Genomic DNA, 24050 nt, shown 5'->3' on the forward strand with positions numbered 1-24050 from the left:
AGATCTATCTCATACAGAGATCTATCTCATACAGAGATCTATCTCATACAGAGATCTATCACAGAACAGGAAACGTGACCCCAATAAGGAACAACCTGGGTGGGGGAGGAGCATAACCTAAAATATAAAATAACAGTGCGCACTGCAGAGAGTTTCCAGGTGCTGGCCGACCACAGACCAGGGGTTCCTCCCCACAGAGGTGAATGGACACAGGGACACGTGGCCCCAATGTCAGGGTGTGAGATGTAAGGGTCCCCCGTGTCACTGTGGGAACGGTGGTTTGCAAACCCCAAATGTACTGTTCGTAAGTGTGTGTGCACACACATGGATACGCAGGCACACAGGTGAGGTTTACTTTGCCGGGCTTCACGTGGGAACCCACTTCTCTCCCCTTACTTCTGCAAACCAAAGGACGCGCGCGACTTTCACGTCTGTACTCCTGGGATTCTAAAATGATGACAGCATACGTGAAGAATGTCCCATAAACATCAGCTTGCCCTCTGATTACATTTCAGGTATGGCACAAGACGGAAATGCTAGCTAAGAAACCGACTCCTTTAAAATGCTGGCTATTCTGCCTTCCCTGTAAACCCAAACCAAGAAGATAAGGTATTGGGTGAGGGGTTTTTGGTTTTTGTTTCTGTTTTTTTTTTGTTTTAGGATTTTCTTTTTACCTGCCCAGGCTGATCTGTTGACAAGCATGGATAATGGATACTTTTGAAAAAAGAGAATTTAGCTAACATTGAAATAGCCCCATGTTTACAGTTACTAAACAAAACCTATCTTGCCTGCATTAAAAAAAAACAAACAATGATGTCATGATTTAGAATACCCACTTGGGGTTGCAAGGATTTTACAAAAAAAAAGTTACTGCAATATGGAATCAAACACAGGAAACCTTTTGGGATGAAAACTTTAAAAAATTGGATCAACACTGGAGGGCAGTAGGTGAAAGCATGCTGTTGCTTTTCAGGGTCAGATTCTGGTGAGGTTTCATACAAACCACATAAAAATACACCTGAAACACAGTAGCACCCCACCTCCCCCAGAGAGCCCCCAGAGACCCGAGCTAGGCACGAAACAGGTGTGAGAAGCACCTGCGCTCCGTGTTCACTACTGAGATCTCTCACCTGAGTCTTACGGAGTATTGATCGATAACTGATCGATAATTCCTAACAAGCTTGGAAACCTGAAGAATACGGGAGGTTATGGCAAAACAGAATGCGACTGGGGTAAGCTTGCCTTTGGCAGTGGAAGCCGTGGCGGGTACAAATCACCCCATGGGTTGTGTTAGGACTGTAGATACAGGATGTGCCTGAGGTGTCAACAAAAATAAGGTTACTTCAGGTTAATGCAAGGTAAGTGCCCTGACGTTAGCAGTCGATAAAAGGCTCACTCAGCTCAGTAAGAAAAGCAGCAAAGGTTTATACCCTGCTGCGTGGTTCTATTTTTGGTGATCCACTCTAGGCTAATAACACACATGTGTAATAGAAGTATGTCCATATAACAGACACATACATACATGAATGATGTTCACCACAGCATTATTTAGAATAACCAATTGAAACCATCCAGAACGTGTGCTGGGGAAAGGACAACAGAATGCTAGAGAGTCTGAAATTACGAATTCAAAGATGATGCCTTGAAGAAGGGAGAAATCCTTGCTAGGACCTTCAGTAAAAATAAGTAAATAAAAGAACACAGGATATCAAACTGTAAACGCAGTACAACCGCAACTAGGTTTTTAAAAAGTCATAAACTAAGGACCACAAGGAGATATGCCAGAGCATAAATAAATATTCACAACAACGCACTCTGATTCAACAGAAGGATTTACACTCTAATGTAATTTGGAACCATATCATTATCCATAAATAAAGTAGGTCTCAAACACTTTTACTGGGTTACCTTCTTTGAAAACATGCTCTAAGTCAAAAATCTAATCTAATTTTTTTCCGGGGAAATGATATCTAAGGGGTATATGACCAACTTTTATTTATATGACCATAAGTAGCACATTTCACCAACTGGCACCTTTTAATTCTACCATAATAAAGCCAAATAAATAGAACAGTAGAAGAGAATAATTGCATAAAATTTATAATGTGTCACAATCATCAGAATCTACTCTACTGTTAAGTTCCTATTTATTTCTTCAGGTTTCTCTCCTCAAACTTACTACTACAAATCAAAGGTGCTTGTCAGGACGTGGGATTCTGAGAATATGATTTCCTTGCTTAGACAAGCATTTTGAGGAAACTTTGAGATCTATCACCTATCCCTTGACTCTTTTAGAAATACTGACCCAGGATGTCTGGTTGCTTCCCCCCTTCCTCTCACCTGACATTTCCTAAGAGCAGGTAGAAGTATCAAATCCTAACTGCACACCTGTCCACCTGTGACCTTGGTCAGCTACTTCACCAGTCTAGGTCCTGTCATCCTGAAGACCTGGACAGCACTCAAAGAAAGCCTTCCTTTCAAAAGGCAAGGACCCACCTTCCCTTCCCCTGAGTATTTTATTCTTGGATCCGACCCTTTGTCTCTACTTCGTCATGGTAAAAACACTTCAAAGCTTTTGGCTGAAATGTGACCACACTCAAAAGCACAAAACTGTCACAGGCAAACAAAATCAAATGCCTCCCCACCTGAGCCTCAAGTCCCATGCATCACTTTGTTAGAGGGGTGGGTTAAAGGGGGGCACCGGAGGGCTGCTCTGTCCTGAGTTGCTATTTTAGCAAATTCCTAAGGAAGATGGAGGACGTGTGATTCTAAGGAAGGAGGCAGATTTTCTCCCCATGAATATGCAAGAACATATATGCCCAATAACTGCCATCTTTCAGAGCAATCCGTTTTTTATTAAAACGCTTATAGAGTGGCTTTAAAGACCGTTCTATCAGCCTGTAAGAAAACCCGCCTTGTTATCCAGCTGGGACTCCTCCTCCTCCTCCCGCAGAGAGAGGTCATTTATGTTGGTATCGGTCTGCAGCTCTGAGAGGCAGAGACCCGGCTCTCCCCGGCCAGACTGACCCTGGAAGCCTCGGGAGGCCTTCTGCGCCTTGGAAAGCAGACAGGCTAAGTTTATTTGTGGGCTGCCCACTGCTTTATGTGGGTATAATTGGCAGAGCATCATAAATAAGTGTCAAGTCACCAGGAGTCCAAGTAGCCTTTTCTACTAAACATGTGAGAAGTAGCAGTATTTGTCATGAGGGAAAAATAAAGTACTGAAATCCACATTTCCCTGAGCAAATTCTCCCTGGACGAAATGCAACTCCTGAGCTCCAGGTCGGCATTTCCCAAAGTGTGCTCCATGGAACACAAGCTTAATGGATTTTTAACGGGTTTCCCTGGAAAAGGGGGTTTTGTTGGTCGAAGGAGTTTGGGATGCACTGGAATGAACCTCAATAGGTTACTTCTGATCAGACTTCTCAGAGCCTCTAACTGCACCACCGGGGGATCTCCAAGAAGCTACAGGACTGGAGTTTGAGGACCCCAGTCTGGGGAGCACCCTCCCAGACAATGCATGAGGCCACGACCTCACCAGGCTGCAGCTACGCAAGATAAACTGTCAGCCCTGAGGCTGAGCCCCAAGTATCCAATGCAGGAAGAAAGGCTCTTCACCTCCAACGAAGATTTTCTACAAGTGTGTCCACTTGGTCACACTACTGTTTCTCGTCTAATTAGAGCTACTATATGCAAAAGTGCTTGGGCCCGAGATCCATAGTCCTAGCCTCCCTCCCCTATTTAAAGAAAGACACAATGTCTGGTGCCAACATTGCTAAAAATAAATTTCGTCTCAAAGAGCTTCTTGGCTAGTCCTGAAGGGATAGTCAATACTAGCAACATAATCACAACCTCAAGGGCAGTTTACAGCCTTGGAGAGAAACTGGATTTCCTGGGAGGGAGGATGTCGGGCAGGGCAGCTGTGCATGCATGTGGCACCCTTGCACGCCACCTGTCCTTCCACCTGCATTCCTGTGACGGGCACCACACTTACCAGAGACCCCTGGGTGATCTGTAGTTCTCTATCACGTCCGGTCTGCTCTGGAGTCTTGTCAATCACACGTCTGGGAAGTCACCTCTGTCCTCACACCCACCACCTTGTCCCATGCTTTGCCCCCTTCCCTTGCCCTGCGGGGTCCAGTCCTACCGGGATCCGCATGGTCGGTAGAGAGTCCTGCTTTTCCCTATCACCACGGTGGCCCATGCACAGGGGACCGAGTGCCTCTGCCGTCCACCCCTGCGGTCTACTTGGGGGTCCCCACTCTGCGCACGAGTAGACCCGATGCCTTCGCCGCTCCTTGCGGCCCTCCCCTCCCTCCCCGTACACACTGTACTCATACCGGGTACGTGTTCTTCCTTCGTAGCTCTTCCAACTACACTTTAAGGCATTCCATTGGATTCATTTCTACCCCATTCTCAGTACTCGCACAGAGACTGGCATGGAAAATGGTCAGTGCTTCTGAACACATGAAAAGAACTTTCAAATTCTGCTCATCCTAATACAAGCTCTGAACAACACACATCATAAACTTGGGTGTATGGAAAAAAGCAGAGTACATGACAGTAAGGGACGAGAAAGACTCCAGAGCCCGGACAGAGGAAATGTCAAGCCCCTTGCTATGGCTCTGGAAATCATAATTTAAATGTGTCTTCAGTAAAAATATATGTATCTAGGTCCCAACTACATACAGCCCTATCACCTCCACGAAAAGCCCAGACATGACATGGGAGGCTTGCAAAACTCTTTAAAGTTGCGATTAATCCACTTTTCACGGTCACACGACCCTTTTGATGGAAAGGGGGGAGGAGCTTATGTCTGTTCTTGTTTACCGGGTTGGGCGTTTAGCCACATCACCCCCTTTAGACCATAAAGCCTCCTTTCCATGTTGGGGTGGGCAGGAGTAGGGGTGGTGGAAGCTTTTATCCAAGTTGCTTCTTTATTTAAAGTAGCCGAACTAATAAAGTCAAAGTTATTTGTAAATCCAGACTGAGTTCGGTCTCCTGATGCCAAGAACGGAACGCAATTCTTGAGGTCCCCGCAGTACACACCGCGGTTAGAGTGTCTGGCTTCCGGGGCTGAACCCTGTTTCCTCAACACCAACAGGAATTATCAAAAAAGAAATAAACAAAAAATCAACCATCTTGCACAACAGTCCCACCCCCACACGGACACGGGTAGGCACAAATCATCCCCACGTTTCATCGCCTTATCTGCGCGGCTGGGGATAGGTATTCATCCTGGAATGCGTTAGAGAAGAAGCTTCAAGGCCTCTTTCCTCCTGGCCCTACGCTGCTTCCTACACTAGCGAGGGAAAAAACGCGCTAAAGGATGTCACTGGGTCAACCGACACAAATGGAATAGGGACAGTCAAGCATCATACCAATTTTATTTATTTATGTTTTTAAGTTCAGGCTGACTGAAAGAAAAAACGTCTTCCGAGTAAGACTAGAAGCTCCTGACCCTGGGAAGTCCTGCACGTCGCCCCTCTCCCGCGCGACCAACATCACCTCATTCTCCCGAAACCTCTGGACGGAAAGCACTTCTGCTTTCCACCCCCAGAAGCAAAGGCACACGAAGGTCAAAGGGCCTGGCTCGGGTCGCTCAGGACGAGGGGGCAGGTGCGGCGCACGTGAGGCCAGCCGCCGACCCGGGGCGCCGACGCTCCGCACGCGGCCCTTAACCCCAGCGCGCGCCTCTCTCCGCGCCCTGCCGGCGCGCCACCGCCGCAGGCGCCCTTCTGGAAGCTTCCACGCCAAGGCAGCCCCAGGTGGGGAGGCCCGCAGGGGTTAAGACAGAGGCGCGTGGGAGGGGGAAGCGCCGCAAGCCCGTCCCCGAGGTGAGGCAGGGAGGGGGAAGGGCACTTAGGGCGCGGGCGCACCCAAGCTGAAGCGCGCGCAGACACCTTCGAAAGCCCTGGGGGGGGGGGGCCGTTTAGAGGATCCGTGCGCCTCCATCCCCCACCCCGAGCGGGGCCGTCGGGGAGGGGGGGCGGGCACGCGGAGAAATGGGCGGCCGGCTCCTTCGGAGTCGGTCTGTGCGCTGCCCCAGGGGATACCTGTATTCAGAGACAAGGGGATACAAGACGGATCCTGACCTGTTTCCTTCTATTTCCAACTGAGAATTACCGGGCACCTTCTCCACGTTACACCTGTGGTAGAGTAGAAAGAACACCGGCGTCAGAAGACCTGGGTTCGAGTCCCGGCCCAGCTCTTCCTGCCACGGTGGGTGACCTTGGGGGAAGGCATTTCACTTTTCCAAGCCTCACCCCGCTCACCCACCTGCCTCGCCTACTCAGGGGACTTGGGGGGAGACCACGCGAGGTCCTGGGCGGAACCACACTCGGAGAAAACCACAGTTCTCCGAAAATGGGGGAAAACCCCCAAAAAACGATTTCCTGGATTTCCTCACGTCTCTGAGACTTTTCCTGCTTCTCTTCAACACGTCAATGCCTCTTAACGCCGATGCCCTTTCCCTCTACGCCTGTTCTAGGGAGCATTAGGGCTCAGGGTCCATCCACTGCCCAGAAGCAGTACAAGGCAGCACTGGCTGGGGGGGGGCGGGGGGCGTGACCTCGCCCGAGTAGCTGTGACCTGCCCCTGTCCGAGCCTAGCCCCAGGACTTACCTCGAGAGCTGGAGCGCACGATGTGGAGGCAGCCACCGTAGGACGGCGCTCCAGAGGACACCACCCAGGTAGCTGGCTCTGCCTCCCAGACCTCTAGTCTTTGCAAGTAAGTCCCTGCGACTGGAAAGGACCAGGAGCCACCACCTGAGGTCTCTGGCCCTTCCACGGGCCTCTAGGGAAGCCGCTTCAGTTGAGCCATCCTGAGCCTGCTACACTAGTGTCCCTTTGTGCCATGGCAAATAAAGCAGATACCAGGCATGAGACTTTGCAGGAGAAACTACCCTCCCATCCAGACCTTACCCCAAGTGAGGACAGCACCCCCTGGCATGCAGCGCCTACGTGGGGCCGCCTAGAAAAATCCCTTCCTGGAGCCACTGCTGGCTCTTAGGAGGGCTCGAGGCATGGCCGGGGGCGGGAAGCATATGCTGGGAGGAGCAGAGAGGTGGGGAAAAAAGAGAATGAGCTGGAATGTCTGAAAGAAGAGGGAGAACAGGAAGGGACATGATAGAAGACGAAGTTGGGAAGGTCATCAAGGCCGGACTATGGAAGACCACCTTTCCCGTGCTAAGAAGTCGGATCATCATCATCATCATCATCCGGTAGGCAAAGGGAAGCCGTGCAACGTTACCAGGGAGACGGGATCAGATACACACCCCAGAGAGACAGGACGAGGAGCAGACGGGAGGCAGGGGACACAGGCAGCAGGTCAGGCCAGCCAAGGGGAGGGCCTCCTGCAGAAGCGTGTGGGGCCACACAGAAGCCAGGGTGGCCAGGACAGATGCTTGTGTGTGTGGTGAGGGAACTTGGTATCTGAGTGCGTATCAGGAATAGGCATGGGGTCAGGAACGCTTTTTCTACTGTGCCTTTGGGACGCTGGGTTGGTGATTATGGTAACCACGGGGACAGAGAGGAAAAACAGACCACGGTGTCTCAGGACCTGCAGTGATGGAGGAAGAGAAACGTGGCAACAAGAAATGCTATCTTAGTTTATAGAGCAGGATGTAAATAATTCGGAGAACGATGAGCAAGGTTCTGTGAGCTGAAACTAATGAAGACTGGAGATCACAGGGGATGCAAGACTCGGAACAAAAGAGATCCCGGCAGAATAATTTCGAATGATTCAGGTAAGGAGTACAAGGGGACAGACCTACCCAGGCCAGCTATCTGATCACCTTAGGTGGGGGAAGAAAAAAGGTACAAAATACCAAAACAACAATTAAAAAAGAGTTCAAAGAATAGAGTGATGTGGATTTGGTTTTAAACATCTGTTACTACAAATCCATTTTGGAGGGGCAGGAGGAACAGTGGTATGAACAGTCCACCCTGGATCGAAGCCTCCAGGTGGTGATCTATGCAGGAGAGCCCCTCTCCCTCCCTCTCCCTCCCTCAGTAAATAATGCACTTCAGGTCAAGCACTTGAGAGGAAACCTTGGAACAAGGCAACATTTTAACAGGAGCCCATCCCTTCTGGAGAATGGATTGATGTGACGTGGACCTTCCAAGACAGCAGCTCGGCTGTCTTCCTCAAACGGAGGGAAACGCTACAGGTGACTTTGGGGTGTAGAGGAGGTAAACGAGGACACTTTGTCCTAAGGTTGGAGGTCTACCCAGTCTTTCTGTGGAAAGGTGCTAAAATGTAATGGAATAAAATGAAATGTTACCTCTCCTTTCCCAGGGTAAATGTCTTTATAATGATAGTATTTTTTTTTCTTCCTAAAAGTGACCCTAAACACAAGAAATGTCATTGTGTCCTCCTATAACGAGCTCACGTGATCCCTCCCTTCCCTAAATTCCCCTGGTCGGTCAGCTGTTGGAAGGAAGACCATGTGGTAGGAAGACTATGTCCTCCAACACATGTGTGGTGAGCCAGTGGGGTAAGTACTTTGAGGGTTTTTCTGTTTTGTTGCTGTTGTTTTTTCTTTCCCTCTGGCCCTATTCTGCAGTACAGGGCTGGAAATAAGGGAGGAATGCCATAAATATTTCCAGGATGAATGAATGATTTTCTACAACTGAGGACAGCTAGAATTCGGAACAAGCCAAGGCTTTCCACCATTCTCAGACATGTCAACTGAGGCTTCTTAAAATTCACGGCAAGAAGAGGACAGTCCCTGTTCAGGGAGGACAGCAGAGCCTCAAGAGTGTCAGGGAGGAAGGAGCCCAGCGGTCACCAGCCCTGCCCCTACTTCCCACCGTGGGCCAGGGTTTCATCCACCATCAGACTGGCCAGACAGGTATCTCCTGCCTCGCCCACTGCTTCCCTGCGTCCGTCCTCAAAGTTGGCCCTGAAGTCCCAACTGTTGGCAGACAGCAGGGCCAGTCCTCCTGGAATGCTCCCACTACAGTCCTCAAACAATGGTCAGGGAGCGAGGAGACGACAAAACCTCATCTTGTTTCCAGATCCTTCAGGGATGAGAACAATGCTCAGATTTGAAAAGCAAAGCAAGATAAACGTTGAACAAAAGCTACCAATGGGGGAGTCGGCGGAGCACAGGAAGGCACTTCAAATGAGTCCAAGTTCCAGGTGCAAACCAGTTACATCCTGAAGGAGTGTGTGGATTGCTTCTAATCATGTTTAAGAAATCACAAAGAACAGAAATGGAGTCAGAAGACGAGAAGAGTGTCGGTGTCCCCATGTCAAAATGAAAAAGGAAACTCGAGGCTGCTATGCTTGATGTGGACCCTCCGTTAAAAAAAAAAAAAATTTTTAGGAGAAATTATTCAGATGCCACAGGGCTATTTAGGGAAGATAAATAACATCATTTGAGTACCAGTAGGGGGTCTCCTGGATAAAGTCTTGGCAGGCTAACCTCGTTTCATTCTTTCGGCAGGGTTTCTAGGTGGATAGCCTGGAGAGGCCACGAATGTGCTCTCTCTTGGTTTTAGCCTTTCTTGATAGCCTTGGCAAAGGATAGATGAATGTGCATGACATGATGGCACTGTGAGTTCACAGACGGTTAATCAACTTTAGGGATTACTGGTTACTAGATTCCTGTCAACCTGAAGTGATTTTTCAGGGGGCACAGGATAGAGACTGTCCTTTGCCCTTTAGAAGTTTCTCAACAACAGCTTATAACAAATGTTCTGATGACCAAAAAAAAAAAAAAAAAAAGAAAAAGAAAAAGACCTTAAGACTAGGAGCCGTTTTTAAAAAAGGCCTAAAAATTAAGTTTTAACAGTAGACTAGAAAGATGGGACATGAATCAGTTAAACAGAACTGACCGGGGAAAGAATGAAGTCAGTAGATACAGTTCAAAAAAAAAAAAAAAATCAAATGCTTAGTTGAAGGCTAACCTTGGCAGCATCAAGTGACAAAAGAGCTTTCTGCATGTTTTGGGGAATGGAAGCTTTTCAACAAGTCCCATGTTCCATAAAGGTTAAGTCTGTGTCAGAGTTGCTGGAAAACGTTAATACACTCGAGTCATGGTAACAGAATATTGGTATCCAGCCCAAGGAAGCTAACCACCCTGTACTTAGCCATCAGAATACCTTTGGAATTCTGGATGCTGTATGTTCAACGGGACACTAAGAAAGCAGGATGTGCCCAAGGAAGGGGACCAGAACTGTGCACGTCTAGGTATCACTCAGCAAAGGGAGGGGTTTCAACCTCAAGGAGAATGTCCTGAGGTGGATACGTTGTTCACAAAGGACTCTTCTTGAAATGAGGAACAGATTTACTCTCTGAAGATCCAAGGAGAACAAATAGCTAGATGACAGAAGGCTGAACCCATTTTAATATAGGAAATGACTATTGTGTTTAGAGGTATCCTTCAGTGTCATGAACTGCCCCCTAACACAGTGAACTAACTCTTGGGAGTGTCCACACACAGGTTGGATGGTGGTCTGTCCAACATGGTGTGGGAGACACACCCGGGTTATGGGAAGATGGACCAGGGAGAGCTAAAACCCTGAATCCCTCTAGAATCTTTCCCTTATCCAAGCAACTCTAAGCCACGTCTCTCGACTTGGGACAGCTCTCTCTAGGAGACCCTACCCCTCACCACCTTGTTCTAGATCTCATCCCAGGGGCAGTTTTAAAGGGTTACAAATGCAGAGTAGGATGAATCCCTTTTTTAAAGAAATCGAGTCTGAGGTTAACTATTACATAATCTTACAACAGGATTTTTAAAAACCTCCTACAGAAACAGAAAACAATGCATAATATAAGTCAAAACAAATACTACTTAATTTAGAGAAAAGAAAAGGATAGGAACGAGTAATAGCTGACCAGTAAGTACTACCTTCCGACAGCAATTACTGCAGAAGGATTTTACATTTGTGAATCACACAAAATTACTGGCTCTTTGGGGTCACATTTTAAAAAGTACCCTCCTTAAAAAAAAAAAAAAAAAAAGGCCTGGCACTGAAAACAAAGGGAATAAATAGATGCTTAAATTATCCTAGTTCTTTATAAAAAAGAAAGATACATCTGTCCCAGAGTCATGCAAGAACTTTGAAAAAACTGTCTCATGAGAGCTAATTAATTCTTATATATCAGTTAAATATAGATGGCAGTTCTTATTTAATACACTGCTAATCTGTATGGCTGTCAGAGCCCTAACATTTGGCTGAGGTGATAGGAGGGAGGTGAGTGCTGGTGGTATTTCTTGCACAGGTAGGTTGAGTTACTATATTAGTAGCTGATTTTAATGGTACAGAAATCTCAACACATGGAGGGGTAGGTACATTTCCCAGCAGTATTTTCTAAAACCAACAAAAATATGACAATGTATCCAATTAAGGCCCGCCTAATTTGAGAGCCTCCTACTTGAGAACCAAGTTGGGTAAGAGAAATAAAACACAGAAATATTCAGAATCAGTGCTTTTTCTAGATTACTAACACGAACAATCCATGAAACACGCAGCAGCGACTGAGTACGTGCTCCCTAGAATGCACCCAAATGTGGAAGCTGACAGGATAGGCCTTAGGAGGGTACTTTTTTTTTTTTAAGATTTTGTTTATTTATTTGACAGAGAGAGAGGGACAGAGCACAAGCAGGGGGAGCAGCAGCAGAGGGAGAGGGGGAAGCAGGCTCCCCGCAGAGCAGAGCAGGGAGCCCAACGCGGGCTCGATCCCAGGACCCTGGGATCACGACCCGAGCTGAAGGCAGACACTTAATGACTGAGCCACCCAGGCGCCCCAGGAGGGTACTTTTTAAGCAGGGGTTAAATAAGTAATTGAAACCAGAGAATGGGGAGGAAAAAAAAAAGTACTTAAAGTCTGCATGCTAAAATATACAAATATTCTTTCCCCCTACGATACAAGCAGAGACATGCTCAATAATCAGTCCCAGTAAAACTGTGTTTTCTATTTTCGGGGGGGTGGGGAGGGAGGATGGAAATTCTATCAGCAAGGACACTTCCTTTCAAGGGCTCCGAGCTCCCTTTACCCACCTGATGAGCTAAAAGTAGTCAGAGAGGCTGATTATTAGCAATGAGACGCCTCCACCCGCTTGGCCTGTATTAACTCCTCAAACTCACGGAACGCCTCTCGAGGCAGCCACAGTCAATCCTTCCATTTCGTGGATGAGGCAGACCGGCTCAGAGAGGTTGAGGAAGGTGCCCCAGTGCCCCGCAGGTAGTAAACGCTGGAGTCAAGACTCAAACACGGTAGCTGAACCCAGGCGCCTTGTGCCGTCAGCTACCTGGCTGTGCTTAGCTCAGGGCTAAGGGATGGAACCTCACATTCGGTGGGGGTTTCGAGGAGCGTGGTCAGCCCACAGCTAGGTGTTTCAGGAAGTCAAAAACCCAAAAGGCTATGGAGCCAGCAGGTGGGAAAGGCATGATGACCAAGGGCCACCAGCATTCCACACTGGAAGGGTGGCAGCAGGTGATGGGGAGTGGGGGCACCCCAGAGCAGGAGAGCCCGTGGGGAGGGGGTGGCCACATCTCCACTGCCACCAATCGTGACCTCAGGGAAACCTGAGTAGAACGTAACAAGATCTTTAGGTTTTTCGGAAAGAATGGAAAACACCTGAAGTGGATAGAAAATCTCGCCAGTTTCATGTGTTTGCTTGCTTGCTTTTTGTCCTCCCTTCCCCCACCGCAACAACATGAACGATAAAATCAATCAATCTGTTGGCAATATGTGGTCCACCAGCTGGTGACCTCTTTTACACCATTAAAGGAGGAGCGAGCCGTCACCCGGAATAAAAGGCCAAGCTTCTACCGCTCTTCTTGGCTCGTCTCAGTGTTCCCTGGGCCCTAGACTCAGCAGGTTATCAACAAGGCACACCTGGGCAAAGTGACAGATGCTCCCTCTCCTGAGACAATGGCAAAAACACTGGTGGCATATGCAAGAGTGACCCGACTTATTTTTCCTTGCACCAGGGGCTGATCAAATAAGGCATCATTGTCCAAGCTGGTTTCCTGGAAACCATTCCTGCCTGTGGCACATCTATTGGTAGGGCTGGGGACAGAGAGAAACTTGACAGAGTTATGGACTCTTGGTTTACAAAGAAATCTGCATGTTCACTCTGGTCAAAGAAACGGACTTGTGGCCAAATTTTCATTCCTTGGATGGCTGTCATTCCCCTGTGTCAATGAGCAGCTTATCCAAACCCAATATAATGGGACTGCTCTTTGTCACCACTTCCGAAATATGCAAGGGGACACACTGGAAAAAAAAAAAAACACCAACCAAAAAAAAAAAAAAAAAAGAAGAAACAAAAAGTAAAAAGAGTAAGCAAAAGATCTGGGACACAAAGAGGGGCGTGAAATTCTGACTCTTTCACACACCCCCTCCTGCCACTTTCCACCACTTCCGGAAACTCCTTAGGGATAATATAATGAAGACCTAACAATAAAACCTCTGGGTGGAAAGTATTTTCTTTTTTATACTACTTCACCTTTATAATGAGGTTTTCTTCCTGGTATAAAACATGCACTAAGTCACAACGAAAAACTGAAATCACAACTTATTCATGTTAAACACGCCCAGGTGTACAGAGCAACAGTAGTTAATGTAAAAAAAAAAAAAAAAAAAAAAAAAAAGAAGATTAGTAACCAAAAACTGATCAATGCCGCTATGCCATCCAGAGAAATACAATGTTTAATTGTTTCCTATCGATTCTTTAATTGGAACGAGATGTGCTCTTCCTATGAAAACTGCATCACATGACTATCAAGCAGAAACCAAAACAACTACCCAAAATGTAGCCCAACTAGTTTATCTACTGTATCAGGCTGACCTACACAGGTCTAGGGATAATAGTGCCCAGCACAGATTTCTCAACATTACACTGAAAAGTTCCACGAACACGAGCTACATCTGCTGAAATGCCACGTCTAAGTAGTATCATTACGAAGAAGGAGAGGGTTTGAAACAAGCGCTCAGACGTTCAAGTGTGTTGGAAGGAAAGAAGGAACGGCATTTTTGACGAAGCATCTGTTTGGTTTTTTCATCAGAGTCTTGACACGAAATATTTACCTTAAGTATGCTAGGATTCTTCTCTCCCTAACAACTCAGCCCAAAAGTATAATTTCACGCTACCATTCCAAATCCTTACCAAAAGGATGGTATTTCAGAGATCCTTAAGACTCGTCCTCCAGCTTAGACTTTAATTTTGTAACCTAAACTGCTGTCTCCAAGTATCTCAAATAACAGCCAGTAAAACAGCATCCAACATAGCAACGGCAGCCATTGTGAACCTGGCATAAGGTTGCGGACACCTTTGGGGCAAGAGCTGTGAAACGTAACTAGAAAGAGCCTTAACACTCCAGCACGCACCTTCCTAAATCTTGCTCTGTGGCATCAACCGTACTCTTGGTGAAGATGATCAAGGGGTAGGAGTGAAACACTCACCTGTCCTTATAGTTTATCACAGTATCGATGATGGCGTTCATCTGCTTCGTCAGTTTGGGGGGATTTGGGGATAGTTTCTCAGCTGGAGGGCGGCCTCTTCTCTTCTTGGCCTTCTCCACGTCTTCTTTTGCAGGATCTTTATCCACATTTCTTCGTCTTTTTCGCTTCTTGAGCCGTACTTCCTCTTCCATTTCTTCCAAATTGCCGTCTTCAATGGCCTAGTGTTACAGGGAATGAAGGAGGAAAATTCAAGACAGGAGAATCACCAAGGAAAGTTTAAAAAGCCAACCTGAATAGTAAGAATAAAATGAAACTAACAGAAATAAAATAATAAAAAATAGAAGTTAACAGTAACCAGTCAGGTAAGAAGAGCAAAGACCACCATATTGAATCAATGCGTCTTTAAACCACGTCTAATCCGTGAACAAAATATGTTGAAAGCCGGAAACACTAATAGTGAGAAGAAATGACGATACAAAAAGAGCTATACATTTAAAGCGTCTGAAAGATAACTGAATCCAAATGAAATTTTAGCTCGATGTAAGAAAAAGACCTTAATTGTCTCATTACTGTAAGGGGGGCGGGGAACGGTAAAACAAAATGAGGGGTGGGTGAAGAAAAAAAAAAATCCCTCTAATACATCCTTACAATCATATAAGCTCTGACCCATCTTTGAGGTTTTACATCAATTTACTCATGATTCACAACATAAATCAGAATTCCATCCAGATTTTGTTCTAACGTAGCAATTGGTAAACAAGGAAACAGGAAGTACAAAGCCACGTTCCTGGGTAAACGCACTTAAATCATCTGATAAAGAACACACACACTCACAAACAACAAATACTTTTTTTTCCAATTACCTGCAAACGCTTGCTTTAAACCAGAGCCAGCAGCACTAATGCAGAGAGATAATAAAATAGCTATAAAAACAACCAGGTATAAGAGAAACCTGTTCGTAAATGGCTAAAAAGATCCATGTGACAGACCCAGAAGTTTAAACTTTCTTCCCCCCCCCACCACCTGGTAAATCTCAGAACTTAAGAAAAATACAAGAAAACTGCAATGAAAAAAAAAAAAAATAGATAAAAGGACATTTGACCATGAAAAAGAAAATTTTTTTTAAAAAACCTTTAAATTACATTTCAAGACTGCTTTCTCACACAAAATAACTGACGTTGCTGTTTGTTTCTCCTGCCTCTCAATATTGCTTCCAGTATGCAAATGCTAATCAATCCTTTCTCGTAGCTGAAAGAGCCCTAATCATAAAGCAATTACCTTCATTTCTCCACAGCACCAAACATGGCTAATATTTATGATCATGTGAGTATAACAATCAATATAAAGAGTGATTACAGCTCAGACATAATTTCTTTCACTTGTGTACAATGCCTCCTGAAAAAGAAAGGTTTTATGAAGAAAACCTGGTGCAGAACACAAAACAACCTGACATGTGAAAAATGCTAGTGGGATTAAAAGAAGGTTTTCTGTGCATCTTTCCAATGTGCAAACCCAGAGAAGCAACATGCACACAGACAAGAATCCTAAGGGACAGTCTGAGGCTAGGCCTTAATAATCAAAAGACAATTTCCATCACGACCCTACAGTGTTCAGATAACCACTATGAAGGAGGCGAGATCTGATGAGTTATGAGGAAAATAGAAGAAAAAAAAAAAAGCTCCACATTATTTCGTTAATATTCATTTGCCTAAAAGCAGGACACCCACTATACAGCTAAACACACTGCAGCTAAGCAAAGATGAAGAAAAGGAAATTGTCCCGCAAATCTTGGAGACTGAACATGCTAATAATAAATACAGCATGCAAGGCTGTCAACAGTTAATGGTACTGCTCTCCTCAGGCACCCAGTTGCACACAGAAATACGGAGAACACCGGCTTTTGATGTGTTACACACCTACACATGCCTGGGATGTAGTTCTACTGAATCTTCAAGACGGCAACGAAAAAGGATATTTACCTTATCACTATCAGCAGGCCGGCTATCGGAAATCACAGTTAGTGGGGATAAAATTAACAAGCCAGCAAAGCAGCGAGCTGCTAGTCTCTTCATCAGCTGATCAGGAAAAAAAAGAGAGCTGGGGAAAGGCTATGTTTTCATATACAAGTAATTTTATTTTACTGAAAATTTAATACTGAAAGGATTGTGGATACTCAAATCTGCTGTTTCATTCTACCTACTACAAGGCCCGAAGCCTTCCTCCTTCAGCCTGTTTTAATATTGACAACTACTTATCATATTTTTTCCCCCTTATTATTCCAGGCAGCAGAATTAGAAATTTTTTAGCTCAGATGGTTTCTGATTCTTGCTCTCATTTTCACAATTAAGCCAATAAGAAAACAAATTAATATTCAAATTTATTTTACAAAATTAAAAACAATTTAAGCTTTTTTTTTGGTATTTTAAACGTCATTTTAGTGCTTTAAAAAAATAGGCTGCATGTTTTTGGAGCAATCTGATTTTTTTTTTTTTTGGTATAAAAGAATTTTTTTCATTAAATCCATGTCAGTAAAAGCAATGTGCATGTTCTCAAGTTCAAACATTTTAATACAATGTCATTCTTTCTCCTTAAAGAAAATCCCAAACTGTGACACTTCCCTTTCAGTTTCCTGTTGTAAAATTTTTCATTGTTTTTTTCAGTGGGGTACATGAAGAGGGGGAAGTCGTAAAAAAAGGATAGCTCTAAACTCACCCCCTCCCCTTAATTTTGAAAAAAAAGAAAAAAACGGAACAAAGCATAAGCTCGTGGTATTTGGATTTATCAATCTCTAAATCTGGGAGTAGCTAAGAAGCGAAAACAAATTCAATTGCAAAAAGAACTAGTGGAGACAATGTTTATGACAATTGCTAATACGTGCAGATTCGTATTACATTTAGGTTTTGGAATCAAAAGGAAACAAAGTACTGGCCATTATTCCCCTTAAATTAAGGTTTTATGCAGGAATGCAGTCAGCTACAAAGCATCTTCCCTCCTCCCCAAAGACCCCAAAAACATCCATATGCAGTACTTTATGTTCAGGGATTTCTAAGGGTCTTTTTCTAATGGAAATCAAATCACTAAATATTTCCCAGTGCTTTTCGCACTTAAAGAAGTAGAGTAAGATTACTCCTGCATGGAAGTAAAAATTATTCATGGAAATTTAAAACTGTTTATTTTTTTAAAAAAATATTTATCAAATTGGCTCAACTGACTCAACTCAGTGCTAGGCGGGGGGGGGGGGGTTCCCAAAAAAAAAAAAAAAAAAACTTGCTACACAATGCTAAAGTACTACCCCGAAAAGAATGCCCTTCCAAACCTTTTACCAGCACAATAATGAAATAAATCACAGAAGCAAACCCCCAGTTTCCGACTGGTGACGTGTTGCGCAAGAGTGCGAGCCCTAATTCAACATACAGACGGCTCCCATGCTGAACTGCCTCTAGATTTAATGAAGTGAATAGGAAGGAAGTCGGGGAAAAAAAGTGTACAAATAAGAAATTAACACTTTCCTTCCCTATGCACACGGTGAGATACAACTACAGGGAAGTTTGGTGAGGCACTTCTTTCCTTAAAGGCGCACTGCACCCGCTTGGCTCCGGATGTCACTAAAAACCCTTCTGGTGATAAAAATCCCCAGCCAAGTTAAAATAGTTAAGCATATTCCAGCCTGCATTTTTCCTGAATGAAGCTGGGAATTACTCCTTCCTCCACTGGATGGCAACCTTTTCTCCCCCCCTCCACCCCACTTCTTTCGCTTTCTTTCTTTTCTTGCTTTCTTCCTTTCTCTCTTTTTTTTGGAAGAATACATTTTCACGACACAGGATGTGCAAGAACGAGATACAGACTGGCTCCTTGTTCAATTAGCTCCTAAGAAAGCAGCGCGTAGGTTCTGATAACAGAATGCAGGAAACCGTTGTGCAGGGTAAGTGGTTTGAGAGCAAACACTTTTGCAGCTTTTGCAAAAAAGCACATGGCAGACCCGACGGGGAAATCGTCCACACGTGGGTCTGGTCCGTGCCCCTCTCTGTCATCCTGACACACGCTAGGTCTTTTAGGGGAAGACGGACAGTACAGAAAGTCGGCATGATCCGTGTCCTTAACCCATGCTGCAATGGGGCGCTATTACACCTGACCTCAGTAACACAGAGCAGAGCAGAAAGGATCCGTGGCTGTGAATAGGTAAACAGGGACAAGCAAACAAAAGCCACAGGCAACTCCCGGGGTATTGTTTCGCTGTGGCTGCCTTTCCACTCGGGATCTCCAAGCCCACCATACACAGGGGCACAGCCCCCCCAACGGCGGAACAGACCATCTTCAGAAAAATCAAAAGGAGCAATTCTAAAGACATCTAGACAATGCATGGGAAATTTCTTGGATAGGAAATGGGAGATTCCGTATTCTCATACCTAACTCGGATGTTTAAATATCACTGTTTTCTGCCCACTGACAAGGTCTTCTTGCTCTCCGGGGGGTGGGGGGGTGGGGAGGGTATCTTTCTCCTTTAGGAACTTGCATTAGATTCCAGAAGAGGATCCTAAATACTGCTGGGGTGGGGGTAGGGCTACAGATGGAGGGCTAAGCATTAAAGCATGTGGATTAAGACAATTACATGTCAATACCACATTGCCTCCTGAAGACCACTCACACACTGCTAAACTTGATTCTAACATTAGGGGAGGCTGGGAGGCTAACCCACTCTCTATCCCTGCCCAGACCCTGGAAGCCAGTAAGACAGGCAATGATCCCCCAGACAACCAGATTACCAGCAGTAGCAGTGGCAAAAAAGTGGATTTTTAACAAACTTTAATATTTCACGTACGGGAAATTTTCTTACAATAGGAATTTTTTTTTTTTTTTATGACAGCAACAAATCGAACATGGAGTTCTTGCCCAAAATGCCACCTCATTTTAGTCACTTGGTTTAATAAACACCGTAGCACTTCTGGATACAGGATTTCAGACTTGGGGCTTGGGACAAATTTTAGGTTTTTGATCATTACCATCCCCGAAAGCAACCTGTTAGATAAATCGGCATAAAACCAAATTCCCAAGGTAGAATAAGCCAGACAGCGAAGGGACAAATACTGATTCCACTTACATGAGAAAGAACAGAGGTTGCCGGGCACGGAGTGGAGAGTTAGGTGTTCGAGGAGTGTATACTTTCGGGCTGGGATAATGAACGAGTTCTGCAGTACATAGGAGTGATGGTTGCACTAAAATGTACACTCGGCTAAAACGTACACTCGGAATGGTGAAAAGTCGATTTTGCATGATGTGCTTCTCTCCACAACCGAAAAAAGAAAAGTCACGGGGTTGGGGAAGGGGTGGGGGAATCAGACTCTGTAAATATTTAAGAAACAAACAAACCCAACGGCAGGTTCCTACGTGTTCCTACCACCTCAACACAGCGCACAATACCAGTGAAGTCTTGCTAGCTTTCCCTCCTGCCTCAGACCTTACAGCATTTTCAACAGGTAGCATGTTCCGTCTCGCCCTCACCAGGGACAAGGAGCCTTTTCCAAAAATCCTTATCCATTCTGAGGTTATTAAGGTAATACCCAGGATGTATGAAAATACCTGTATATGATGGCGTATCGATTCACAAAGTTTATAGTTTTGTTAACAAGTGCCTCAGATATTCAAGGAAAGAGAGGAGTTGATCTAAAAGGTGTTTTTTTTTAAGCATAGTTTTTTTTCTTTTCTTTTTCACTGTGGTGCAATCAACTGATGATGACCTATTAATTCAGGGGACCCTCCTTTCTTACTTCACTCATTCGTCAGGCACCTGGGAGCTGGCCACTGCAATGGGCAGGGCTGGCCATTAAGGGCAAGTGCCAGGAGCCACCATTAACCAAATTCTCAGTACAGTGAGCTTTTTGGTTTCTTATTCAACCACTTCAGATCACTTTTGCGAAAACGAACCAAGGTGCTCTTTTGCCCCTAATGGCGTAAGGAAGCTACCTAAGGAAACCTAGAGGAAGAAGGAAGGAAGTGAGCTCATACAACTGAGACAAGGCAGATTAGAACCGTATTTCAGGTAAAAGCAATTTAGGGGTGGGACAAGGGGAAAAAATAAGGATAGGAAGTATAAAACTTATTTCAGCCACAGGATCAACTAAGAACCCATATGGTACCTTTTGGGGAGTACTGAGCCCAGTACTCTGTTCAGAGCATGACTTTTAGATTTAGTAGAGGGTGGCCCCAGAAACACCCGGCCCTGTAGACCCTACCGCATCATAAACATGATGCACGGACACCTTTGTTCTCACAAATTCGGCACGCGCGACGCCCCAGCTCCCTTGGGTGGAATAAAGAACCAGAGAGAATTTGTGAGCTAGCAAGAGGCTTAGAGAAACGATGGAGAATGAAAAGAAACACAGCTCTGCTTTCTTATCCCGAGACCATTTATCAGTTACTATAACTCACAACCCACTCACCCCACAAGCGAAGCCTGGGTCACCTCGGACTTCAAGGTTCTCAGTATATTAAAATAAAAAATGAAATGCCAAAAGAAGGTAACAGATTGTGGCGTGTAATTTCACCGCTTACAAAGATTAACCTGATGGTTTTGAGATAGACAGGTAATGGACAATGACAGAGTATCACCTCATCTGGAGGCCCTCAAGCCAAAGAAATGGTTCTCTTTGGGGCTTGCCTGGGACACGGAGCCCTCTTGAGGGCTTCTACACAAGACAGATTCTGAGCTATAACCCACCCTGTGGGTGAAAAGCATCAAATCCTAAGGAGAGGGTGGCTCAGAGTAGGATGCTTGTTCTGCTTAAAGACGACCAATAATAGACAAATTAAGGGAGGAGAACACGTAAGTAACACAACGCAAGAAATCAAAAGCACTGCAGTCCGAGCCTGTCCGATAGAGGAAAGGGTCTCAGTTTCAATCCATCTGAAGACACCTGACATCGTGAATACTTCCAATGTCCCTACTACCATCATCATCATCACCAGCAGCCCCTACCCACGTATTGTTTCCGTGGTCACCAGGCACTCGAAGCTATATGCACATTTGCTCGTTTAATCCTTGCAACAACACGAGGAGGCAGGTACTGTTATTCTCGTCAGGTTACTGGTGAGGAACCGGAGGCTCCGAGAGATGGAGCATCTTACTCCAGATCATACACGGGTAAGTAGCAAAGCCAGGATTTTAGCTCTGGAAGTTTGGCTGCATAAGCCACACCCTTAACCACCGTATTTTCTACTTTACAGCACAAATGAAGACTCCGAACCATCAGGAAAAGGCTAATTATGCTGGCCAGGCTTAGGTGAATAATACATCTGAAGACATAACACGGTGCATCTTAACAAGACTCTCAGCAAAAAGATTCACACACACACCCCCAAGCACACACATGCAGTTCTTGCTTTGCATGGAAGTGTGGGACCGTAAAGATGACCGTGCAAGTTGAAACTCCAAAAAGCCAGTCTAACACTCAGAAAATGATGATTGTTCCATGCCCCTTACAAATGTATGTTGAAAAACTAAAAACTACTATTGCCAGTAATACTTGAAGAAAATGTAAAACATAGTAACAGGAATATTTATTTAGTACACAGACTTAAAACTTTAGAAACGACCATTAAGAGGTTTTTGTGGGGTTTTTTTCTGGTACCAAAAAAAAAAAAAAATCAGTCTTGGACAGCATTTGCCTTCCTCTTCTCATTAAATAACCTAGGATATAGAACAAGCCTCTTTCCTAGGCCTTGGCAAATTGCCAAGGATCAGCTCCCAACATTTTACCCTTTGCCCTTTCAATGTCCTGAAGAATCTCAGATGAACCCTTTGATGCGGAGGGGTTGGTTTGTCTCTTCGTCCTTTTCTCTAAGCACTTTTCCTCATTCACCTCACTAAGTTCACCTTCAATGAAGTTTCTCTGGCCGAGGATCCAGGTCCTCCTTTACGGTCACTCCACAGAAGGGTCTTCCAGAAGAGACCGGTCTCCCCAGCAGTCAATACTGGATGATCATTGGAACCCACTGCCTGAACTCATCCCTGGAACCTGGGGGCACACTTCACAGCAGTGCCCTGGTCTGTCCTGGAGGCACCACCGACCCGTTCACCCTGATTTTGGCTTCTGAAACCATGCAACCAGCATTTTCCGGCAGAAAAGTTTCCTCTCCTGTCTCCTCGTAATCACCATTCTCTTTCAATGCACGCGTTCACTTCAACACTTTGGCCTGAAGACTAGCCAAGTGGATTGGGATTTATATACATAAGTCTTCAAAGTAAATGTGCCAATTCAATTTCAACTAATATACATGGAGATGACTTGAGCTTGTTAATATTCGTCCGACTTTTTCCAATTGTTTAAGAGAGCATGAGCGGTGGGTGGGATGGTAGGGGGAGAGGGCAAGAGAATCCCCAGCAGTCTCTATGTCCAGTGCGGAGCCTGATGCTGGGGGCTCATCTCACAACCCCAAGATTATGACCCGAGCCAAAATCAAGAGTCGGACACTTAACTGACTGAGCCACCCAGGCACCCCTTCCAATACGGTCTATAGTGGAGTTTCCTGCAGGACTCGTCTCTTCACCCCTGGTGCCCCATTTTCAAACCTTCTAAGCACCTCCAATTTCACTTTCTGCACTGCTTTTTTTCACCTCACTTTTGCTTTTGGTGGCCAATTCCCGCTCTTGATGATGTACGTCGGCTGGAATGTGGTGTGGGTATATCACTGGGAGACGAGGCGGCAGCACAACTCCAAGTTTCACGGTCCGTCCCTGGACTGAGTCACAGCTACTCAGTGACCAGTCACCAACACACTTTGCAAGAAGGGATGGGCATGGCTTTGGATCATGACGTGCACCTGTTACGGACATAGTGCAGACTGAAGAGCTAGCAGCAACGTCTGTACTTCATACGAGGACACAGTATACCATGTGGTTATGGGTCCCCTCCCAAACACATACGGGGAGGTCCTAACCCCCGGCGTGTCTCAGAATGGGGCTGTATTTGGAGACAGGGCCTTTCAAGAGGTAATTAAGAGGTCATTCAGGTGAGCCTGAATTCAGCACAACTGGGGTCCTTGTAAGAAGAGGAGATTGGAACACAGAAAGAAGACCATGTGAAGACACAGGGAGCAGCAGATGGGATCTATAAGCCGAGGGAGGCCACAGAAGAAACCAACCCTGTGGACACCTTGATCTTGGACTTCTAGCCTCCAGATCTGTGAGAAAGTCAATTTCTGTTCTGTAAGCCACCCAGTTTGTGGTATCTTGTTCTTGCAGCCCTAGCAGACTAATCCATATGGTAACTGAAATTTCTGATTGGGGACTGAGGTTTTTTAACTCTACCATGGCGTCGATCATGGAAATGTGTGTATACTGGAAGGACGTCGCGTGAAGACCGCCTGCAAGAGCCTAAACATCCCTGCGAGTAAGGGATGGCAGCCATGGTCTCCCAAGCAGTCCTAAAATCTAAGGGAAAGTGCCCTGCCGGGACGCGGGCTGCCTGGTTGCGGTGTTCTGTGTCGGGCAACCTCTCCCTGGCCTGCTCTCACCCGGTGGAACTGGGACTGGTGCCCTGTGCTCGGGGGGGGGGGGGGGGGGGGGGGGGCCCCCGGGGGGTGCGGGGGGGCGGGCAGGGGGCGAGGGGGCAGCGGACACGCACCCCCC

General features: G+C 45.7%; 1 protein-coding gene across 1 annotated transcript in view; it reads right to left on the minus strand.

The window, feature by feature from the left end:
* SMARCA2 (SWI/SNF related, matrix associated, actin dependent regulator of chromatin, subfamily a, member 2) overlaps positions 1-24050 on the minus strand; it is a 187343-nt gene that overhangs the window by 31296 nt on the left and 131997 nt on the right. The window contains exons 29-30 of the mRNA XM_044920710.1: positions 14426-14643; positions 6096-6149 (exon numbers count right to left, since the gene is read on the minus strand). Of these exons, the coding sequence (XP_044776645.1) occupies positions 6096-6149; positions 14426-14643 (272 nt within the window). The remainder of the gene's footprint in view (positions 1-6095; positions 6150-14425; positions 14644-24050) is intronic.

The sequence above is a fragment of the Neomonachus schauinslandi genome, chromosome 13, assembly GCF_002201575.2.
Source record: "Neomonachus schauinslandi chromosome 13, ASM220157v2, whole genome shotgun sequence".
In the NCBI taxonomy this organism is placed as follows: domain Eukaryota; kingdom Metazoa; phylum Chordata; class Mammalia; order Carnivora; family Phocidae; genus Neomonachus; species Neomonachus schauinslandi.